The 22,807-nt window shown below is 63.4% G+C and overlaps 1 protein-coding gene across 3 annotated transcripts; it reads right to left on the minus strand.

Moving 5' to 3' along the window:
• Positions 1–357: 357 nt before the first annotated feature.
• On the minus strand, positions 358–21,739 carry LOC477562 (proline dehydrogenase 1, mitochondrial). Of its 3 annotated transcripts, none has more exons than XM_038575852.1 (14): positions 21,467–21,739; positions 16,759–16,967; positions 11,932–11,966; positions 11,438–11,587; positions 9,866–9,930; positions 9,548–9,664; positions 9,067–9,146; positions 8,283–8,364; positions 6,842–6,934; positions 6,609–6,755; positions 5,641–5,816; positions 4,465–4,563; positions 1,033–1,121; positions 358–954 (listed from the first exon to the last, which is right to left on the minus strand). In XM_038575852.1, exons 1-14 carry the CDS (start codon positions 21,737–21,739, stop codon positions 767–769), a joined length of 1,803 nt encoding a protein of 600 aa, XP_038431780.1. In that variant the 3' UTR covers positions 358–766. The 3 variants fall into 3 exon arrangements, with proteins under 3 accessions (XP_038431780.1, XP_038431782.1, XP_038431781.1); XM_038575854.1 differs by lacking the exon at positions 21,467–21,739 and adding an exon at positions 20,717–21,097 and having other exon boundaries at positions 8,283–8,376; XM_038575853.1 differs by lacking the exon at positions 21,467–21,739 and adding an exon at positions 17,240–17,883 and having other exon boundaries at positions 8,283–8,376.
• Positions 21,740–22,807: the final 1,068 nt, after the last annotated feature.

Genomic DNA, 22,807 nt, shown 5'->3' on the forward strand with positions numbered 1-22,807 from the left:
GCACTAGGACCACATCTAGGCCGCTCGGGGAGCCTGGAAGTGCGTGGGCAGCCAGGAGTCTGCTTCTGTCAGAGCAGCAGAAAGGCTCTGGGGTGGAGAAGCGCCAGGCCCACCCCTAGGAACATCCTGCCTGCACTGGTCTGAGCCCAGGGACCCTGCTGTCATCCTGGGGTGCGAGTTTCCAGCACCCCGCGTAGCCTAATCTGTGATACAGCCTGAAGGGAGGTATGGGTGGGTCTGCCCCACCCATGGTGGGCCAGGCCCCAGGGACACATGGTGCCAGAGGGGCAGAGCCATCAGGGCCACTCCATCTTTGATGCTGATCCCACGGGAAGGCACGAGAGAGCACTGCAGGCATGAAGCTGAGGGCTGCAGCAGTACTGGTTTATTGACCTGGTCAGCTTCCTAGCCTGGCAGCTGCCCACCTGTGGGGCTTAGGGTGTGGGCTGGGTGAACCCTGGCTTACAGGGTGGTCCTTGGGGTCCAGGTTCATGGGAGCAGGCAGAGAGAAGGGTCATGCTCACTGTGGAAAGGCACTCCTTCCTGACAGTTCGCAGTAGCTCTGGCAGGCACCAGAACCCCCTTGCGTGCCCACATCCCGAGCAAGAGCATGGAGGCCACTTCCAGCAGGTCTCACAGTCTTGGGCATAAAAAGGTGAATCCACGTGAGGCTGGGGTTGGGCTAAGGCTATGGCATTGGGCTGGGGGCCCTGGGAAGGGCTGGAGGTCAAGTCTGAAGGTGGGTGACGCCAGTTGCCCACGAACGCTAGGCTGGACGGTGGAAGAGGCTGCCTGTGCGGATCCTCCGCTTGAGCTCCTGCCACAGCAGCTGCCGCTCCCGCCAGGCGCCCTTCATGACGCTGCTGTTCTCCAGGGCACGCCGGGATAGGTAGGGCAGCACATCCATCACAGGGCCATAAGGCACATACTTGTACACAGGAAACCCGGCCTGGCCTGGACACAGGCAGGAGCAGTGAGTCCCAGCCCTGGACACCCCCACCCTGTTCCCTGTTCCCCAGAGGCCTGGCTCACCTAGTGGGAAGCTGATCTGGTCACACATGCCCAGTAGCTGTCCAAAGTACACCTGGCGATCGGCAGGGTACAGGCCAAGCTCCTCCATCCTATAGACAGATGAGGTGGCAGGTGAGCCCCTGCCCCAGTGCCACTCCCAGATTCTCAAGCATATAATTTAACCTCCATCCCTTGCTGTCTGGGGCACAGGTGTAGGCTCTGTGCCGCCCAAACCCCTGCCCTGCTGGTTCCCACCTCAGCCCGTGGCCACCAAGTTCTCCTCCCCCTCCCTCTTCTCCACCCTGACCTCTGTTCTGGTGCCCTGCCCAGCAAGGCAAGCCTACCCCAAGGTGTGGCCTGGGGAGGCTCTCAGAGGGCCCCCCCCCCCCGGCCCTTCCTGAGCCCCTCTGCTTCAGGGACACATCCCCAGTGTCTCCCTCCCACCGGGTCTCTTGTCCTCCCCTTGCTGGCTGCTCCGCCCTGTAGAGCAGCACCAGCCCCTGGAGGCTATGGATTCTTTACAATAGTCAGCTGGTCTACACTGAGATGGGCTGCAGGTACTGAACACACGTGGAATTTTGAATTCCATATCAAACTGGAAAAAAGAATGCATTTTTCCGAAATACTGAATACAGGTAATATTTTGGGTGTTCTTTGTGTGGCTAACGGAACATTGCTATAGTGCTCAGATGTTGGGGTGGGTGGCCCACCCAACTCTGTCGGGCGTCCTTTCCTGTCCTCATACCTCCCCACTCACAGGATCTTACCAAAATTCCCAGGGTTTGAAATGTCTACTGGCTGAGGATTCCCACATTTTTACCTCCAGCTTCCTATATCCATGTGTCTGCACCAGCGCTCTGAAACCTCCCCTTGTCCTTCCACCTCCAGGCATGTTCAGCCTGAGTCCTTCTCATCCCTACGCAGGCTGCCGGCCCAGGAGTGTGCACCCCTGGCTCTCAGAGCATTGAGGACACCTCGCCCTGGCATGAGGGTCATCCCACTGGCCCTTTCCCTCCTTCCCTCAGAGTCTGGCTCCAATGTGGGGGCCACACAGTCTAAAGCAGGCCACAGTCTCTACCATGTTGCTCTGGTCTCCAGTATCTCCGTCCCCCACTGGAACACGAACCCTATTAAAGCAGGGCTGCCACACTACTGCTGCCCTTCTGACCTCTGGTGGTGGGACATTCCAGTGGCTCCTGCAATGACCGCTGCTAACCACTCTCCACACCCTCTGCCCTGTGACTGCAACTTTGTCCAGCACATGGGGCCCTCCACCTGCCATCTGGGCTAGGCCTCCGGACTTCTTTGGCCATAAGGACAAGAGCAAATATGATGTGGGCAGAGGCTTGCCCTCTCCAGGGCTTCTGGAAGCCCGAGACCACCATGTGGCAAAGCCCGGCCTGTCAGAAATTGGACATGTGATGCAGTCCCCTTTGCTGCCCCTGCCAATGAATGAAGCCATTTAGGGCCAGTCAGGCTTTAGCTGACCACAGATGCAAGACAAACCCACAGAATATACTGCGGTTCAGGTCTCTTGAGTTGTGAGTTGGTTTGCCACTCGGCCAAAGCTGACATAGGCTATCAGACTGAGATCCCTGGTGTGGCGTTAGAGACCCGTGCTGCTTCCTCGGGGAAGGCGAGCCCCAGCCGCTGCGGGCTCCCCGGCCCCCTGAGCAGGAGCAGGGAGCTATGCGGGCTGAGCCTTTGCTGTGACATCCGTGGAGCGGTACTTGGGAGCCTGGCACGGCCCCCGGGGGCGATGAGAGCGCTCGGCTGGCACTCGAGCCGGGGGAAAGCTGTGTCCAGGGCTGGGGGCCGCCCCTGCTAAGATGGTGAAGATACACAGCTCTTGGTGGGAAGGTTCAGAAGACAGGAGAAAGGGAGCCCTTCTGAGGGCAGGTTCTGACTTAGTTGCACTGCTCTCCGCGTGACTGGTGTCTGAGTGGACTACCTGTGATCCCCGCTGGCGGCCCACCGAAGCTGCTGAGTTCGTAACTGAGACCCGGGAAGTGGGCACCGTCCACACCGCTGACCCCCACGGGGGCCTGCACTGTGCAGGGGCGCAGCTTCCCAGCTGCTCTGCCAGGGGCAGGGGAGGCTCTTGGTGTACACCGTCTAGTGGTAGTGGAGGACCCTGGTGCCCGAGGGGTTCAAGCTTTGATCAAATCTCCATCACAGAGTAGTATTTTTAAGTCTAAGGGAAAACCAGGTTTTAGGATTTGCAACTTAATCAGGTATCTGTTTTAAAAGTCAGGCTACAACTAATTTTTTTGTTTCTGCACTGAACACAGAAGGTGCTCCTGACCCTGTGACATCCGGTGACAAGGACAGGGCATCCGAGGCAGGAAATGAGCACCTGGGAAGTCCCTAGGGATGGAGGAAAACAGAACAGTCCTGTCCAGCTGGGATGCCACTCGGCCCCCCAGCCGTCCCAGGGAAACAGCCACACCACCCTGGCGGGGACTCTTGCAAGGGAGCCTCGCCAGTCTGCATTCGGCCTAGGTGGCACTGGTGGCCTCGGTGCTCCTGTCCTCACCCTGATGGCCGTGGCCACTGTGCATTAGAAATCATGCTTGTCAGCTATAGTTTCAGGCTGTGAAAAAGCTGTGCGGTCACAAGTGGAGAGTAAGTGCCGCGTCCCCGAACAAGTGTGGAGCGACCAGTGTCAGCTCATCAGGAGGCACCCTGAAGGCACCCAGTCTGGCTGCGCCCCGCTCCGGCTGCACCCTGCCCCGGCTGCTCCATCGCCCCTTCCCGAAGCCTGGCTCAGCCCCAAGCCTTGAGCACCCTGCTCTGCTCCTGGGAGAGGCAAGGGCCGGGAAGGCCGCTGCCGCTATGCTGGGGGCCTCAAGCCCAGGAAGGTGGCAACCGGGGTAGACAGAATTGCCCCCACGTGGTGCTGCCTGGGTTAGGACAGAAAACACAACAGGGGGATGACACTGAGGTATTCGTGAATTTACCTCACCTTATTCCTCTATCTGACTTGTCTGGATTCTACCAAAGTTTTGCTCCACAGGGCAGGCATTTAAAGAGAAAACAGACTATATTAAATTCTAAATGCAGTTTAAAGCATTGAAAGAAATTCTTATGAGTCAGGTGACGTGCCAGCCACCTCCTGAGGGTGGCCCACATTACACGCTGCACTTGGGCATGGCAGTAAGCTATTTAAATCACCTAATGAAACCTGGTTTTCGAATTCACAACTTCAATAAAGCAGGTACTAATTTTAAAAACCAAAGTAACTGCCGGCAGCCTTTTCTACTGCAGCGCCAAGGCCACTCGGACCTGGGAGGCAGGGGCCCGCAGGACACCAAAGCTGCCGCTCCAGGTCGCCGCCCAAGGTTACCCTGCGAATACCACCACGTCTGGCAGGTCGCGGCACGTGCTTCCACGGCACTCATCCCAAGCCCCTCCCCGGCTGGAGAGCACCAGACTGCTAGAGGGGGTGCTTACCTGCGCAGCGTGAAGTGAACCGTGTCTTCATTGTGGGAGGCCACCATCACTTTGGCCTTGCTGTTGTGCTTCAGCTCCTCCAGGACATAGTTGAGGCACCTGAGGGGAGTGCCACATGAGCCCCCACCTGCAGAGGCCACAGACAGGCCCAGGGCCATCCAGCAGGCCCATTCCTCCCAAGCATGGCCACAGCGGTGGGACCAGGGCTACACCTGTCACTCCTCAGCACCTCTTAGGCAGGAAAGCAAACAGCAGCTCCTGGGCTAGATGTGCAGCAGGGGACCAGCTGGGGCAAGTCCCAGTGCCCCAGGCACCCGTGACTCCTGCGACTTCACTTCTGGGAAGCGGTCCCCAAGGAAGTGAAAGGCCTGGGGGGCGGAGTGAGGATGCTACCGTTTGGCAGTGACGGTGTATGTCCTCGGACCCAGCGACTCCGCGGCCCGGAACGTGCCACAACTGTGTCCTTGCCCGTGAGTGCACGGGGGCAAGGTAGGTGCCGAGCCACTGCTAGAATGACCTGACGGTGAACCACCCAGAGCTCACAGAGATGGGCACCCTGCTGGCTGTTGGGTTCACGCCTCAGGCCTGCACGTGACACAGGAGAATCCAGATGGGTGTCACGTGGAGAAGCAAGGGCACAAGGGGTGCATGATGCCAGGGCTGGCGTGAGTACACACCTGGCACACCGGGGAGCTCTGGGAAAGCAGCAGGGCGCTGCCGGCAGGGGGCAGGAGCCAGGGCGGGCAGACACCCACTCCTGGTGGTGTCTCCTGGAGAGAGAGCACGGGCTCTGCATGTGCTGCTGCACGAGCGTCAGCAAGGCCAACAGACCAGAAGCAGGTGCACAAGAGCTGACGACTGTACCACGAAAGGCAGGAGGCTGCTCGGGGCATCTCCCTGGTCCTGGGTGTGCACGGGAGCTGGCGGGGGACCTGGGCCAGTTTAGATTTATTCAGTAGACTTTTCTGTACTAAAAATGCACCTTAATAGTTCTGGGAAAGGGTAGACCAAAAGCAGAGGAGATCATCAGTTCCGGCCTCAAGCATTATGTTGGTCCTACGGAGGCTTCTGACTCGCAGGCCTGCCCCGTCTTCAGATGGGGGTCACATGGGGTGGGTTCCAGCAGCCCTGCCCAGGAAGCCACGAAGCCCTGAGGGCCCAGGAGGGCTGGCGCACCTGTGGTACATGGCATTGGTGGCCTCGTACGTAGGGTTGATGGGGTCCTCGTAGCCGATCTCTGCGGCACGGGTACGTTCCTGGGCCATGTAGGCACCACGCACTAGCTTGGCCCCAAAGCACCAGCCTTCACGGCGAGCCAGCTCCACGTCCAGGGTGACGTTGTCATAGGCGTCCTGTGGGACCAGGGCCGCAAGTTGACGATGACCAGGATGATGCCCCCCTGGCCTGTGTCCCCTAAGACCCAGGTGCCCCCAGGGTACAGTCAACCGTGAGACCCCAGGGCCAGCAGGAGCTGCCTAGCCTGCAGGGGCTTAGCGGGGCTGAGAGACAAGCACAGGTAAGGAAGGCCTGTTGACCTGTCTCTAAGAAACGAGGATTCCTCTGTGTGGCCTGGGACAACCTGGGGACAACCTGCCAGGGGCCAGTCTAGGTTGCCAGCAGCCACGGCAGGCTCCAGGGTCTCCTCAGACTGACTGGGGGGCAGGGGTCCTGCATGCTCGGGACACCGGCCCGGATCCCACGCCGTGTCCTCCAAATACCTGCCTGATCCCGGAACAGCCCAGCCCAGGTCTGTGCTCGCTGATCCCACCCTGAAGGACCCCAGGCTCCCTGAGGTACATGCCAAATTCTGAGCAAGTCTTTGGGGGGGGGAGGGGTACCAGTGCATTCATCGGATCCTCAGAGGGACCCGAATTAAAAAGTGGCTGGAAAAACCCGTGACCTGTGAGGCCTTCGGCATGCGGGGATTACAGCATATGCAGCGGACTGTACAAAGGCCCCCCCGCCTCCCTCCTACCCCTTCTACACCCCAGCTGGGACCGGAGGCCCACAGAAGGGGCCGGCACACAGCTGGTGACAGGGTCCTGGGCCTTTCTTCCTGCTCGAGGCCTCCTCCCCAGCACCAGCAGGCCTCGAGGGAGGCCGGCAGCAGGCAGCAGGCAGCAGGCAGCAGGCAGGGCCGGTACCTTGAGGTAGCACTGGTACGTGTTGAATATGAGCGGCTTCTCCACGTTGAACTTGCGCTGCATTTCCAGCGTCAGGCGGCTGATGGCCGGCTGGAAGTACGTCTGCTCGGCGTCCACCATCAGCCGCACGCCCATCTCGGCAGCTTTCTAAGAGGTGCAGGGGGGGACGGGGGTTCGACTGGGGTCCGGTAAGCCAGGCACCCCCCTCTCTGGGCACGCTCAGGGTCCTCGACCTTGGCCAGGATGTCCATCCTCTGCAGCATCCTCGTCATCTGCAGCTCTTCCTCCTCAGTAAACCGTGACAGCAGAGGCTCCAGCTGTCCTGTCTGGGGCGGCGTGTGGTCAGGCTGCAGCCGGGCTTCAAGACCGTACCTGCCCGAAGGGCAGCCCCCTGCCCCGTGTGCAGGGCCCACCAACACCCAGGGCATGGTCCCCAGGACCAGCAAGGCCACCTCATCCCCACCGCCCCCCTTCCCTGTTTTTTAGTAAAGATCAGTGCCCTGCCCCGAGGCCACATGGTACCCCAGAACGTCACTGCCAGCCACCACCCTCTGACTCACAGGGCTAGCCGCCGCAGGTCAGGCCTGCACCGAGGTGTCTGCTCCCACAGCCTCCCCAGGACCCTTGCAGGACATCCCCCTCCTGCCCCCAGACAATGGTAAGGAAGTAACCCTTGACCCGTCCAATCACCCAGGACTCAGCTCCCAGCAAGGAGAGGGCTCAGAGGAAGAACTGCGTCTACAGGCAGGTGGGGACAGCTCGCAGCAGGGACAGAGGCACCATCCCCAGACGGTGGCCTTCCCCTGAAGGCTCGTACAGCACCGGGCCCCATGCCCATGCTAGCGCCACATGCCCACTAACACCTGCCCAGGGCATTCCTGGAGGGGCCTTAAGCTTGCCCCTCTGCTGGCCCTGTGTCTCAGTTGGGGGATGGGCCCTCAGTCCACTGGGGCCAGATGCTTGTGGAAGGCACGGTTGGCGGGATGTTTCCCCAAGGTGCTTCTGCTGCTGCTTTACAGCCCAGCCTGAGGGGGGTTTTCAAACAGGGTGCAGAGTCCTGGCACCTCCCACAGGCAAGAGGGGCAGCGGGGAGGGGGCTCATTCCTCTCCCCTTGAACACAGGCTGGCCTGGCGATTTGCTTTTCACACACACAACTGGGCCCAGGTGACGCTATGGGACACGTGAGGCTAGGCTGGAAAAGGTGCTTCCGCCTGGCTTGGGCGGGGTGGGCACGACACTCACCCTGGGAACCCAGGCGCCGCATGGTGAGGAAGCCCTGCCCCACAGTCAGCACCACCCGCCGGCTGTGTGAGCAGGGCCCCTGCACAATGACCCTAGGCCCCGCCACCCTCCGAGAACCGCAAGGGAACCAGAGCTACCACCACCAGCTGGGCCCCGGCAGTCCCGAACCGCGCCGGCGGTAATAGGATTACTGCCATTTCAGGCCACCGAGGTTTGGGATGGCCCGGCATGCGCAGGTAGATGACATGGGTCTCTGTGCCCCTCTGTGGGGCACTCGGGGATCTGTCCTCTTCCCCCCGGACCATAGGGTGCTGTGCGGCCAGGAAGGACAGTGCTCCCTGCCAGCCGTGGCCCCAGGGTAAGGGACAGGGAACATTCCCTTCTCAGCCCTGCACCCCGATGAGACAGGGCTCAGGGGCGAGGGGTGCCACCTGCATGTTAGGAACCACCAGGTGCTTGGAGAGCTCGGTCCTGCTGTCGATGAGGCTGTTCCAGTCCAGCAGGTCCAGGGTGCTGCGGGAGAAGCTGCATGAGCACAGGGGCGCTAGGGTCTATGGAGGGGGGCAGTCCCCACACCAGCCCACACCTTAAAAGGGCACCCCAAGCCCAACTCCCACAGAGCCCGCCTCGGTGTTCAGTTCCGAAAGACAAATAAAATGTTCACGTTGTCCTCTGTTTACAAAATGGAAACCTAAACCACAACATTCTTGCAGTGGGGTGGCGGGGGCTGTTACAAACCCAGGGTAAACAGCAAGAACAGCGTGGGCCATGGCAGGCCTGGGAAAGAGCCAAACGTGGGAGGCCCCGCGTGTGAAGGGGCAGCTTCTGCAGCCCAGGGGCCCTGGTGACCTCAGTCCCCTCGGGACCTCAGCTGCCATGACCCTCCTGCCTGCCACACGGGTCCCAGGAAGGGCTGAGTGTGGCACACTTACTCCAGGACCCAAATAATTCTGTGAGCAGCGCTGCCAGCCCAGGGGCGCTCCCACCCAGCTGTAGTCCTGCCTGGCCCTGGCCTAGCCGCAGCCCCGGCCGTGCGGACCCCGGCACCCTGTCAACTCCCGCTGTGTGTCAGGGAAAAGGCCCTTCGGCACTGTCACCCCAGGCCCATGCTCTCCAGGAGGGCACCCAGGACTGGGAGAAGCCCGGGGGCTCTGCAGGAACCAGAGCTGAATCGGGGTAGATGCTCCTGAATTCCCAGCTCGGGGCCACGCTTACCCAGACACGCCCAGGGTCTCCGCAGTGAACCAGTTCTCAATCTCCGTCCTGGAGGCGATGCCCATCTTTGCCACACTTTCCTTGAGAAGTGAGAAGGTGCCAGTCCTGGGGACCTGCCCTAGTCCCGTTCACTAACACTCCCTGTTCCCCCGGAACGTCCGTGTTGCTCTTTTGGCCTTATTACAGCATTAGGGCGAACGGGATACAGTTCGGGTTTGTGTTTCTGCTTCACAGACAGGTCTATTCCTTCCTGTCCCTAATGCCGCTTCCCAGACCCAGAGCTCTGCAGCACCCTGTCACCTGCAGGGCAAGCCTCCCCCTTCACCAACCCCCCCCCCCAGCGTGTCCTTCCCAACGGACCCCAGCCACCACAGGGGGTGCTGGGAGCCTCTGGGAACCCACCCCAAACACTACCTGGCCAGTCCTCCCCGAGCCCCTCGGTGCCCACCCACTCACACCCACCGGGGCAAGGCTGTCCCACCTGTAGCACAGCCACCTCCAACTTGGTATCCATGGCAGCCAGACCAGTCTTCCCTTGCTCTGCAGCCATTTGGTGAAAGAATCGTCTCCACTTGGTCAGCACGTCTGAGAACTGCAGCTGCAAGTGCAGGCCTGAGCCACCGTCTGGTGCGTGCCCAGCTTCCCGCCCCTGCAGAGACTCTGGGGCCCCCCCGGGTCCAGCTGGTACCCAGCTCCCAACACCAAGGTGCCAACACAGGAGCTTTCACTTCATGCTCACTGCATGAGGCTCAGCCAAGTTCTTACAAACTCTCTGCAGGCAGAAGGTTCTAGCACTTACCAGAAACTGAGGTCTCCCCAGCGCAGTGAGCTTGATGGCTGAGAAGCCATCATCACTGGCTCCGCCTGTCGGAAGCCACAGGAAGAACCATTAGGGCTCCAGACGGGAACGGGGAGGACCAGGAGCCTGTGCCCAGAATCTGTACTCGAGGCAGACACGTCTCGCCAGATGTGGGACAGACTGCAAAGGGCCGGCAGGGACCCTCTTCTACCGATGGCCAACAGCACACAAGGTCCCAGCTCTTCCTTTCAGATGGGCCCGAGCCCTCCGGGGAGCCCTGAATGACCCGCTGCCACCTGCTGCCATATCTCCTCCCTTCCCCACCCCTCCCTTCCCCCCTCCCAGGGGCCGCAGGGGCGCTACCCCCCACCCCCACCCCCGCGGGCCTTCTGCTCCCAGCTCCCTCCCTCCCTGGGGGCAGCTCTAAGTGGCAGCTCGCAATCTCGGGCTCAGGTGGGTGGCCCCAGGAGCCCCTGCCAGCTCCCCCGCCGCCCGCCCTGAACAGGAGGGGAGAGCCCACCAAGGAGCCATATATCCTGGCCGGTGGCTAACCACAGCGTCCCTCCTACGGAGCCCATAAGCACACACGCTCAGGGCGGCTTGGGACACCCCAAGGGGCGGGAACAGGCAGCTTGGGGGGGCTCGTTAGCATGGATCCAGGAGGGCGGTGGCCAGAGTAGCCGACAAACGGCCCTTCTATCCCTGCCTCGTGTCCTCTCCCATGCCACCCACCAGCACCCCAGGCTGCCCAAGGCGAGGGCAGGGGCGGGGGGATAGGGCTCACAGAACACAGAGACTCCCAACACGGCAGAAGGTGGAGCACAGAAGGCCCCAACCGCCCCCCGCTCCTCCCCCCCAGAAACCCACGACCTGTCTTCAGGTCTGTGACCTTCACTCCGGGCACAGCAGGCCCGGAGGCGGGGAGGCGGCCCTTTCTCTGGCCCCCCAAGGCCAAGTGTCCCCCTGACCACCTGCTGTCTCCCCAGCACGGCTCTCAGAAGGCAGCTTCTGAGCACCACCCACTCCCACCCCTTCCAGGGTTCAGAAGGTACAAAGTTCCCTATTGGAAGGCTGCTGGGGCCCCATGGGGAGGGGTGGGGGCTGCACTGTGGCTGGGGAGGCCCCGGAGACTCCAGGGCACAGAGGCCCACCTGAGTCGCCTCCCCCGGTGGGCACTCCACCCGGAGGCAGCTGGGTGGGGAGGCCTCCGTGGCACCGGCTCCCGGAGCGGCACAGCCACGGGCAAGGCGAGGGCCCAGCGTGGCTAGGCTCGAGCCCCGGATCCTGGCGGGGGGCCGCTCAGCCTGCGGACGGCCTTCCTGAGGTTCACGTCTGGGCACTGGTGTCCAGGAGGAGGCGCCCGGCTCCTTCGGCAGGGGCTGGACTCAGGCGTGACCCCGGGGTGACCCGAGCCCACGTGTGGCTCCGCGTCACTCGCGGTCAACCCCATGGCTGTCTGGGCCACCCGGAGAGCCTGGACTCACTTCCGCCGTGAGCACGTCTGCGCACAGGGCTCAGCCCCCACCCCAGCCCCGCCGGCAGGCGCACAGCCAGCAAGGAGCCGGGCCCCACCTGAGGCCTCGATGCAGCGCAGGAACGTCTCCATGTGGCTGTCACACTTGGCTTCACTGGCATAGAAGTAGGTGCGGGCACTGATGACACCGTCCCTGCGGTCTCCGAAGGCCGGGTGGGCCTGGTACTGCCTCTCCCTCTTACTCGTACCTAGAGGCGCAGGCACGTGGCCTGAGCACGCAGGCTCCCGCCCAACGCTGGGCAAGCGCGGGGCCTCCCGGGCGGCAGCGGGCCTGCTCCCGCCCCGTGCTGCCCACCGCTCCCCGCCCTCCCCTGGCTGAGCCCTCGTCACAGGCCGGGCCCACAAGGGCCAGGGCACCAGGCCCCCGACAGGGCCCCGCGGATGCCAGCCGACCTGGAGCAACGGCCTGGAGGCTTCCAGGGAGAAGCCGTGTGGGCACAAGTCTGGGCCCCCGAACCCGGGTCTCCCTGAGCAGGGGTGGGGGGACGAGCGCAGAGAGCGTTCGTTCCCGGGGGGCCTCCTCTTAACTCACCACTGCCCTCCCTCTCGACAGCCGATGTACAGGACCTGCAGGAAGGAAGGAGCGGTGACGGCCTGCAGGTGACAGGCAGGTGACAGGCAGGTTCCCTCTCGCAGTCAGGGGCGGAGGAAGCCAGGGGCTGAGCCCGAGGGCCGGCCAGGGTGCCTCCCGCGCCCCCTCCCTCGGCACCCACCCCGCCTGCAGGGTCACCGCCCCTCACACCCCACCTGGCCCAGCGGCCCTGGCCCCCAGCCCCGGGGGGAGCGCGAGGAGTGAGTCCACCCAGGCGGCAGCCCCAGGCACGGAGCAGGTGCTCCTTCCGAGGGGAAGTCGGAGCCCGGGCCAGGCGGGGCCCACAAGGCGAGGACCCGGGCGGCCACACGCACAAAATGCCCAGAGTTGAGGAGCAAGGGCCCTGCCCTGTTCTGTGCCCCCTACATGCAGGCGCCTCCCACCGCCAGGAGCCCCAGGTCGGGCTCCGGGCTCCTGCCAGGTGCAGCTAGCTCCACCCCTAGCCACCGCCCCCAGCGTCCGGCCCCATTCCTACCCCAGAGGCGAATCTTCCAAGAAACAACCAGCATTTTTCTTTAAAATGCAAGCTCCCCCTCCCCGCCCCGCCCGGTCTCCCATTACACCGAAATAATAGCCTCCCAAGCCTCAGGAGAAGCCGGTGAGGCCGCCTGAGGCCACGGTGGCCTCTGCCCCGCCCTCAGGCTCAGCCCAGCCACCCCCGCCTCCCCGCAGTCCCGGGGCTGGGCCCTCGCCACCTGCCGCCCCGCCACCCGGACCTGCTAGAATCGCAGCAGCCCCCACCCCCGAGTGCGCCTGCCGTCTAGGACAGCACCCTATCACGCACCCTATCACGGCTAAGCCTGCCCAGACGAAGGGCCCTGGCCACACTCCCCGGCCTGGGGGTGGCAGTCCAGCGGCTTCCCGACCCAGCTACCACAGAAAGAGCTCAGCCAAAGCCCCACAGCTATCCTGTGAGCTCCCAAACGCTTGGGCCCCTTGGGGCTCCTGAGGCTCCACTCACATTTCGCAGAAGGACAGCAATTTCCCCAACCCCCCTCCCAGGGCGCCTGAGGCAGAGATGAAGCCGGTGACACTGCTGGGAGGTAACCCCACCTGGTGGCCTCAAGCCGAGTCAAAGAGCCACGCCGGCTTTCATCCCCGGCTCCTCCAACAAGTCTGGGGCTGCGGGCCACCCTCCAGGAGTCCCTCCTTTGGGCCCTAGCTCTTGTGCCACCCCAGGGCCTGTATCTGGCAACTCTGAGCCAGGATGCCCAGGTCAGGACCTGGACGGCCCAGTAGTCAGGCCAGTCCACAGGGGCTGGGGCTCCATCCACATAGTGCTGCCCAGCCCACAAGGCCCCATCCTGGGGACAGGGGACAGGAGCCACGTCATGGCCACTAGACATGTGTGCTCGATGTACAGAAGAGGGTGTCACAGTGCGACAATATCTGACTGTAACATGAAGGAGGGGGTTAGCCCTACACACGGCGTCCCCACTGGGAACCAGGAGCTGCCTCAGGCTGGGGCCCAGGTACAACCAGGCAAAAGCATCACTCAGGCCTCACCATCCGCAACAAGGTGCCGATGAGACCCCTCGGTCACCTGCAGCCCACCTCTCATCGGCAAGGAGAGTGGCTCCTGGGGACTCGGGCCTGCCTTGTAACCACACGGCCGTGGCTCAGAGTGACAGAGTATCCACCTCCAAGGTGCCCGCCGTCCGGGCAGGCCGCATTCCATTCACAGGGGAAATCATTATCTAAAAGGCCCCCTGGGGCCCAGCACGGTGTAAGGTGGCTCAACATTTCCACGGCCGGCCTGTCCACCCTGTCCACCCTCCGGGCCCCAGCTGGGCTCCACAGGTGAAGGCAGCACAGGCCACCCCTTCCTGGCTGCCAGCAGGCCCAGCGGCAGGACGCAGGGGCTGTGGCTACTTCCATCCCTGAGCCTCCTGGGCACAGAGCAGACAGGAGCCCTGTAGCAGTGACTAAGCGGAGGAACCGGGTGGGCCGCGCCGCCGCGTGCTCAGGGCCCAGCGGCCTCCAAGCAGACGGCAGCACAAGGGCCGAGGCTCACACTCAACCAGGTCTGGCGGGTGGGTCACGAGAGACAAAGACGGCAGCTGCCAGGTGCAGTGGAGCAGCGTCATCGGTGGGGAAAGGAAGGGAGTGCCCTGTGCGCACACACGTGCACAGCCCCGGACCTGGAAGGGCGAAGAGAGTGTGCCCCTGGGGGCAGAGGGCAGAAGCACGTGAGCACCAGGGCTGCCGAGGCGGCAGGAAGCCCCAACCATCCCCTAGGCCGCCTCCAAACTCAGCTCGCTGCTCCGGAGGATGTGTTGACTGGACGCCTTTTAGGAAAAAGCAGAAAGTGAGGGGAGCCCTGGCCAGCCTCTGCCCTGGGGGCAATGCGGGAAGCCCAGTGGAGCTCACTCCCACCTGCACACCCACCTCCCTGGCGCCCCAGGCAGCACCCGGCCGGCTGCCAGCACCCCGGGCTCCACCTCCAGCCGTCCCTGTGTCTGCATAGTCGAGACACCTACCTGCCGTACGCACTGTCCCTGGGTGTTCTCATCACAGCCCACCATTGGGAGGTGCCCTAGCCCCCTATCTCACAGCTCTCAGACTGCTGGGGAGACCCCATTGGGCTCCTCTCCTAGAAGCCCCAGCTTCTGCCTTCCATCAGGTATTGCGGGACACACGGTCCCACCCAGCCCTCTCCCTCCAGCACCTACAGCCTCCCATCTCCTGCTTGCTACCCCAGGGAACCCTTCCTGGGCCCCCTCCTCAGACCCTCGGGAGGCCTGCTGGCAGCCCCGTGCATTCGGACGCCTCCATCCTTTCTGTCCTCATATGGTTATGCCAGGGCAGGCTCGGCACTACCTGTACCCTCCCTTGCCCAACTCGTGTGACCTTAGGGGCAGTGGCCCCTGTACCACTCCCCAGAGCAGGGTCCGTGGGCCTCGTGACAAGATTAGCGAGACAGACTTCTGCCCCCTGCCCCCAGGACGCAGAAGCAGTCTCTGCAGGGCGGTGGGGTGCGTGGGGGCTGCATATTGGAGCCTTCCCTGAGCAAGAACACCCGGTAAGCCGGGCAGGCAATTTGACAGCGTAGATGTTCAACCAGCACCTGCAAGCCTGGCTCTGCCCCCTCAGCCCAGGCCTCTCCAAAGGCACTGGGCCACGGGGCAGCAGAGCCAGCCACGAGGCTTTGACACCTGCCACTGACATCGGCTGGAGTCCCCATGTTAGGATGGGAGGGACCACCACTCACATGCCAAAGCCCACCAAGCAGAGCTCCTCACAGCATCAGGGTGGCCCTGGGGCACGGCTCCTCGGCACCAGGCACCATGCCCGGGCAAGGCCGGCCCACCTCCCAGGGTTCCCCCTGCAGGACAGGCGGGAAGCCAGCCAGATCACCCTGGGAAAGGAATCTTCCTGCCAGAGGGAGAAAATCTCATTGTGAAACCACTCAGCCCTCAACCCAGCAGGGCCACAGAGCCCATTAGTCATTCAACAGGCAGCCCCACTGAGGGCCGCCCCACGAGGACTACACAGAGGGGTGCCAAGCTGGAGGACCCCGCCTTTCAGACAGCAAATGGCCGGGCAGGGGCTGGGCTCCGCAGGCCAATCCGCTGCTGCTGCTGCTGCTGCTGCTTGGCTTGGACATTCCGTTCCCTGCCTTTCCTCCTCCCCTCCCCTCCCCTCTCATTGGCAGGCCAGAGCAAACACCCCAGTCTCAGACAGGGCAGGCTACTCAGCAGGCCTGTCCCCACTAAGGGTCCCAGATGCAAGCAAGGGTGCAGCTACCAGCGTGAGAACGAGGCATTCTGCACAGAAAGGGCTGGTGTTGCCTGCATCTCCTGTGCGGTTACCTCCCCAGGAAGCAGAGGGTGACCTTGTTGTCTAATTTTGTTCCCTGGCCCAGAAGGGTGAGTCAGGGAGGTGCCCATCTGTCCCAGAGAACAGGCCCTGCAGCAAGTTGGTGACCTCGGGAGGAGACCCCAGGCCAGCCTGCCACACTGACCCCTGGACTCACCAGAGCCCACCTGCTGATTTGAAAACCCTCCCAGAAGGGGTAGCTGTTGGGTCGGCGTCTGTCTGCGGCTCAGGTCATGACCCCGGGGTCCTGGGATTGAGCCCCTCATCGGGCTCCCTGCTCAGCGGGGCATCTGCTTCTCCCTCTCCCTCGGTCCCTCCCCCACCCTGCTCATTCTCTCTCTCTCTCTCTCTCTCTCTCTCTAATAAAGTCTTTTTTAAAAAAAGAAGAGAAAACCTTCCAGGAGCGAGGCAAGGTGGGGCAGGTTAGCGATCCCCCAGATGAGATGCTCTGGAACAGGAAGCCAGAGCACCTCCTACACCAGGTGCAGCAAACATTGTTCGTGGACACTCAGGTAGCATCATCGGCCTCCAGCTTCGTGGCCTGTACGGCACCTGCCGTAGCTATCAACTCTGCCCACCCCCAACCCCGAGCAAAAGTGATTTGACTTTCATGTACTTTTCCGTGTCACACAGTATCATTCTCGTTTTGTTTCAACCAGTTATAAAAAAGTCCCAGCCACTCTCAGCCTGCAGACCACACAAAACCTGGCAGGCGGGCCACACTGGGCTGTGGACCACAGTGGCCATCCCCGATCCCGGCCCCTCCTCCGGCCTGGCGCACACAGGGAGCCCGGACGTGCCCTTCGCACAGAGCAAAAGTGCAAGCACCCCAGAGAGAGCCCGGGGAGCAGGCTGACCAAGCTCCCCCAGCCCGGGGCCTCGGCCCAGCCCCGCCCCGCTGGCCCAGGACGCTCTGGGGTTCCGGGCAGATGCCCAGGGAGGCCTTACTCCATCTCCTTGCGCTCGGCCTCCTCGGGGCTCAGATCCTCCTCCACCCCATAGTCCAAGATGGAGCCCACTCCGAATGCCCTGTTGTGCTGGATCACGGGCCGGATGGACTCCTGGTCCTCGCCGGCCACAAACTGCCCGTAGAAGGTCATCTTCATCAGCTTTTCAAACAGCCTTTGCCCCAGAAGCCTCCTGGTGAGATGGAGCAGCTGAAAGGCAGAAGGAAAGGGTTGTCCCGGCCACCCCGGCTCCCCTGTCCCCAGCAGGACACCCCTGCTCCCCCGCCCCCTTCGCTCCAACCGTAGAGCCTTGACACTGTCCCCAGGGCCAACCCCGACTCTGGCCTTGGTTTACCAGTGGGCACCACCAGCAGCAGCTGGTTTCTCAGCTCGTAGCTACTGTGACTCCACTCCTCACGTAGGGCAGAGGTCCACAGAGGTCCCAGTGCCCCCATTGCCCCCCTGCCCCCAACACCACTCACCTCCCTGCCCTGCATGCTCACGGGTGACCCCAGAGGCACAGAGCGGGTGCCTGACCACCACTCGGTGGATACAGAAATGAACAGCAAGTCTCTCTGGGAACAGCAGCGGGTGAGTTCATCGTAACATTCTCTGTATCCATACTTGCTGGGTTATGCCAGGTAGGAGGAGGATTTGGTACAACTTTCTAGCAGGCGAGCACCCAGATTTTTCAATGTTTTGTTCACTGCTTATTCCAAGTCCCTAAAACAGTGCCTGGCAAGGGGCCGGCCCTCCAGTGGTTGCCGAGCAGATGAACACACGCGGAAATTCAGATGGAGTCTGACTTCAGCTACAGTAAACCTTAGGCTAACAATAAGCCAGGTGACCATCTTCAAGGTCTGGGAGATGAGAGCCCATCGTGGGACCAGTGGATTTAGGACAGTCCATCCGGGGCCTTAGCAGACCTACAGCTCAAGTGGACGTGCCCCTGAGGAAGACAGCTGCCTATAAACCACTCAGCTTTCTCCTCCAACCACACTGCCACATACCCAATTTCTGCCATCATTCGTCCCCAAAGTCCTGAGCCTCTGCTTTGGGCCTGGTACAATTCTAGGATAAGAACGAGTTCACATCTGGGGATCCCTGGGTGGCTCAGCGGTTTAGCTTCTGCCTTTGGCCCAGCGCGTGATCCTGGGGTCCCGGGATCGAGTCCCACATCGGGGTCCCTGCAGGAAGCCTGCTTCTCCCTCTGCCTGTGTTTCTGCCCCTCTCTCTCTCTCTCTCTGTGTGTCTCAGGAATAAATCAATAAAATCTTAAAAAAAAAAAAAAAAGAAGGAGTTCACATCCTATAGGGGAGACCTCGAAGGAGCAAGCCACCTCCATGGAGTGGTTCAGAACAGGGTGAGGGAGTGACAGGTGGGAGATGTTTGCTAACTCAGATCCAGAGAGGGGGGCTTGCCAGGGCATGGGGGTGGCACAGAGCTCCTGCAGCAGGAAAGGCCAGGCCAGGAAGGAATGAGGACAGCAGAGTCCCCTGGGGCTGCAAGGGATGGCTGCTGGGGGGGCACATCTGCCATCTGTGTAGGAATTCCTGTGTCCACTGTCCCCGGCACTCAGCTCCAAGACAGAAAAAGCCTGAGGTCTGTCAAGCCTAATGGATAACAGAACCCTTTTCTGAGGAACATCTCTTGGGATCAGGCCTTCAGGGAACAATCCCTAGTCTAAGCAGAAGTATGAGCAAATCAAACACCTGCATCCCCAAACCAACCCTGAGCAGCCCCACACTGGCCTAAAGGCAGACCCGCCCATAATCGCAGGCTGGGACTTGGCAGAGATGCCTCAGGAGCCCACCTGAGGTCACCGGGGGGCATCCCAAGGCCACGGGTCTCCGGGCCATCCCCTCTGCCTTGCCACTGCCTCTCTGCAGCACCTGGCTTCATGGCATCTCACTGTTTTTATAAAGTGGATGAGAAATGGAAAATAAAAGGCCAACTCAGGAGAACGGGACAGGCTGCCTTGGCCCTACGCAGCCCAGGCCAGAAGTCAGGGAATCCATGGGCCAGAGCACCCCTGCCAGAGGAAAAGCTGGATCTTGATTATATCAAAGATTTCACCCCACTGGTAGGTGGAGCAGAATCGGACTCCTGAAAACCATTATCTGGCTCTGGACAACCCCTGCCGTCGTACATGTCAGTTCTGGGAACTCAGAAATCCCCACATGTGGAAACAGGCCCGTCATCTACTCTCGGGCCAGCAAATTTTCCTGTGCAGGGCCACATGGTAAATCATGCAGGCTGTGTGGGCCACACGGTCGCAGTCGTAACCACTCAACCTGCTGGTGAAGCATGAAAGCAGCCACAGCCAATGCTAATCAAAGAAGCAGGAGCAAGGCAAACACTGGAATTTGGCCCAGGGCATCCCTGGGCTGGTAACCTCCAGTACACCCGGCATTTCACAGGAACCACCTCCCCAAGGAGAGGCGGGGCTCGGAGGGAATGGCAGGGAAGGCCACTCAGGTCACCGAGCCAGTCACTCACCCTCTCACTCTGGCAAAGGGAAGCCAGCCCATCAAGAGGGCTATGGAAGCACATGGGGCAGGGCTGGCCGATCTGAAGCTAACTGCAGAGCAAAGCCACCCCTTGAAAAACACCCCCGGCATCAGGTGTACCCCTGGGTGGCACAGCCTGAAATGAGGGCAGGCCCCACTCTGCCCCAGGTGGGGGCATTCTCAGTGGGTTTGGAAACTTGCACCAGGAACACATATACTGGTTTTCACTGTAAAAGACTCAAACAGATGTGTGCAGAGCAAGGAGGGGTGAGGCCAGTTCCCTGTCCTCCCTGTCCCCCAAGGTCACCATCCTGTCCCCGTCCTCATTACCCCCTTCTGCACTGGCTTACACCCAAGCACAGAAGCCTTTCTCGTGGAACACGTGGGCTTCCTAAACCCTTGTCTTCTGGCAAGGAAGGGATCCCACTGGGTCCCAAACCAGTACAGCAGCTCAAACAGGGCTGCTTCAGGCGGACACTCCCTAGGAACAGGTTTGACGATCGCCGCTGCCACCAGGTGCTGCTCAGACCCGCACTGTTGAGCAGAAGGAATTTTCACAACAGGCCAGAGAACAAAGTGAGTAAGTACTGGTCCTGCTGAGCAGCCCACAGCCCTGCAGCCTGGCCTCCGCCCCGTCTCCTCCAGGGCCAGGCACTGAGGCCCCTGACCCCAGTGTAACCACTAGTAATGCTGTGGCCTAACAAGCCCCACAGGGAGCACACGTCAGTGGGCTCCTGGCGGCATCCCCGGGGCCAAGCCTCCCCACACCTCCAGGTACCCACGGTGGTCCCCGCACTGCAGTGCTTTCTGGCATTGGGCAGTGGTCACCTACAGGACCCCACGGTCCCCAGGTCTGCTGGCTCCTCCCCTGGCTTTGCTCTCAGGGCTGAGACCAGACAAACATGGCCTGGATGGCTCCAAGCCTTCACTCCTCCCTTCCAGCCGCATGGCTGCACCAGTCCTGCCCTGACATCCCAGTCCCACACAGCCGACCCATGAGGCCCCAGCTGCCCGAGCCAGGACCCTGTCCGTGTCCTCCACAGAGACCTTGCGGCAGCTACTCCCTCCCCGGTCATCCCCATGCCCCAGCTGGCTCCTCCCTCCTGACCCCTGCTCCTCCAGGATGTGCTGCTCCTTTCAGGCTGCCCCTCAGACACTGGTGCTTCCCAGCCTTCACCCCCCACCAGGTGCCCTGACCCCTGAGGGTCCCTTTCCACCGTCCTCTCCAGTTGGCCTGGGCGCTCCAGAGCCACAAATTTACCACAGGGCATCCGCGTCTACCACAAACACAGATGGCTTCCCAGAAGCTTCCACATCGCCAGCTCTGCCCCTCCTCCTCCTCATTTCCTTTTCACTCCTGCCACTATCAGTGCCAGGGTGCATCTGAGTAGAACCCGTGGAGAGAGCCCCCGTGCAACACTCCGCTGGCCTCACAGTGCCCTCACTCACCGAGTCCGGCCTGGTGGGCCTGCACCCTCAGCTGCCAGCACCGTGGTCTCGCCTTCACCTAGGGCTGCAGGTGCCTTGGTCCAGCCCCCCAGCCCCCCAGCTCCCCCAGCGCCCAAGGGAGGCGGCACCACCCGCTCAGCACAGTCTCACTCGAGCAATGAACACCTCCGGCATGAAAAGCCTTCCAGACCCTCAGCACCAGCAGCTGCACCCTGCAAGCTGTTCCCAGGATCACCCCGAAACAGCCGTCTTCTCTGTACGTCCAGACTGACACTGGCTAAGACACTGTTCTGCTTTTTACTTCCCCAGAGCCCTCAAGGCGTTTCACAAGTTACTATGTTGGACTAATACAAGTAACTCGCGTGGCTTCCCATTTTCCCCAACATCCAGTGGCCGTGCCTAGCGAGCTCCCTCCTAAGCCGCCACTTCGGAGAACTCCGGGTTCCCAGGCCATGACCCTCCAACACCTCCAAGGCATCCCTTCAGGCAGCACTGGGAAGCGCTCCGTTTAGACTTCAGGTGACAACGTCGCATGGCTGCGGGCGGCCGCAGCTTAAACATTCAGAAGCCGGTCTTGATCTTTAGTCGGTCACGCCCCGGCTGCAAGCGATGCTCAAGTGGCCCCCGCTTTCCAGTAACGCTTCCCGGAGCCCACGGAGCCCACGGAGGGGCCCACGGAGGGGCCCGCGCCCCGCCCCGCCGCGCCCCCGCCCCCCGCCGCCCGCCGCCCGCCGCCCGCCGCCCGCACACCTGCTCGTGGTGCGCCAGCAGCCAGGGCGAGGCGCACAGGCGCAGCACCAGCCAGCCGCGCACCAGCTCCCCGCTGCGCCGGCTGCGGTACGCCTCCCGGGGGCTCCCGAAGTCCACGACCCGCGACGGCGGCCGCGCGGCCTCGGCCGCCCCGCAGCCCGGCGCCGCCCCCCGGCCCGCGGCAGGCTGCTCCCGGGCGGCGGGCGCGGTGGACAGCGGGGCGGCGCGGGCGGGGCCGGAGCGCAGCGCGGACACCAGGCGCCTCGCAGCCATGGCGGGCCGGACGCCGCTCCGCCGCCGCCCAAGTACCCGCCGCGCGCCCCGCCCCGCCCCGGGACGCGCCCCCAGGGCTCCCGCCCCCCGAGGCCCCGCCCCGCCGCGCCCCTCCTCGGGAGCCCCGCCCCGGACGCGCCCCCAACGGCTCCCGCCCCCGAGGCCCCGCCCCGCCCCACCCCGCCCCGCCGCGCCCCGGGACGCGCCCCCAGGGCTCCCGCCCCCCGACGCCCCGCCCCGCCGCGCCCCTCCTCGGGAGCCCCGCCCCGGGACGCGCCCCCAACGGCTCCCGCCCCCCGAGGCCCCGCCCCGCCGCGCCCCGCCCCCTCCTCGGGAGCCCCCCCACCGCCCCAGGGCGCGCGCCCCCAACGGTCCCCTCCCTCCCCGCCAGCGGCTCCCTCCCTCCCCCCGAGGCCCCGCCCCGCCCCTCCCCTCCTCGGGAGCCCCCCCCACCGCCCCAGGGCGCGCGCCCCCAGCGGTCCGCTCCCTCCCCGCCAGCGGCTCCCTCCCTTCCCCCGAGGCCCCGCCCCGCCCCTCCCCTCCTCGGGAGCCCCCCCACCGCCCCAGGGCGCGCGCCCCCAGCGGTCCCCTCCCTCCCCGCCAGCGGCTCCCTCCCTTCCCCCGAGGCCCCGCCCCGCCCCTCCCCTCCTCGGGAGCCCCCCCCACCGCCCCAGGGCGCGCGCCCCCAGCGGTCCGCTCCCTCCCCGCCAGCGGCTCCCTCCCTTCCCCCGAGGCCCCGCCCCGCCCCTCCCCTCCTCGGGAATCCCCCGCCCCGGGACGCGCGCCCCCAGCGGCCCCCTCCCTCCCCTCCAGCGGCCCCTCCCTCACCCCGAGGCCCCGCCCCGCCCCTCCCCTCCTCGGGAGCCCCCCGCCCCAGGACACGCGCCCCCAGCGGCCCCCTCCCTCCCCTCCAGCGGCCCCTCCCTCACCCCGAGGCCCCGCCCCGCCCCTCCCCTCCTCGGGAGCCCCCCCGCTCCAGGACACGCGCCCCCAGCGGCCCCCTCCCTCCCCCCAGCGACCTCCTCCCTCCCCCCCGAGGCCCCGCCCCGCCGCGCCCCCCCCCCAGGA

The sequence above is a fragment of the Canis lupus genome, chromosome 26, assembly GCF_011100685.1.
Source record: "Canis lupus familiaris isolate Mischka breed German Shepherd chromosome 26, alternate assembly UU_Cfam_GSD_1.0, whole genome shotgun sequence".
NCBI lineage: Eukaryota > Metazoa > Chordata > Mammalia > Carnivora > Canidae > Canis > Canis lupus.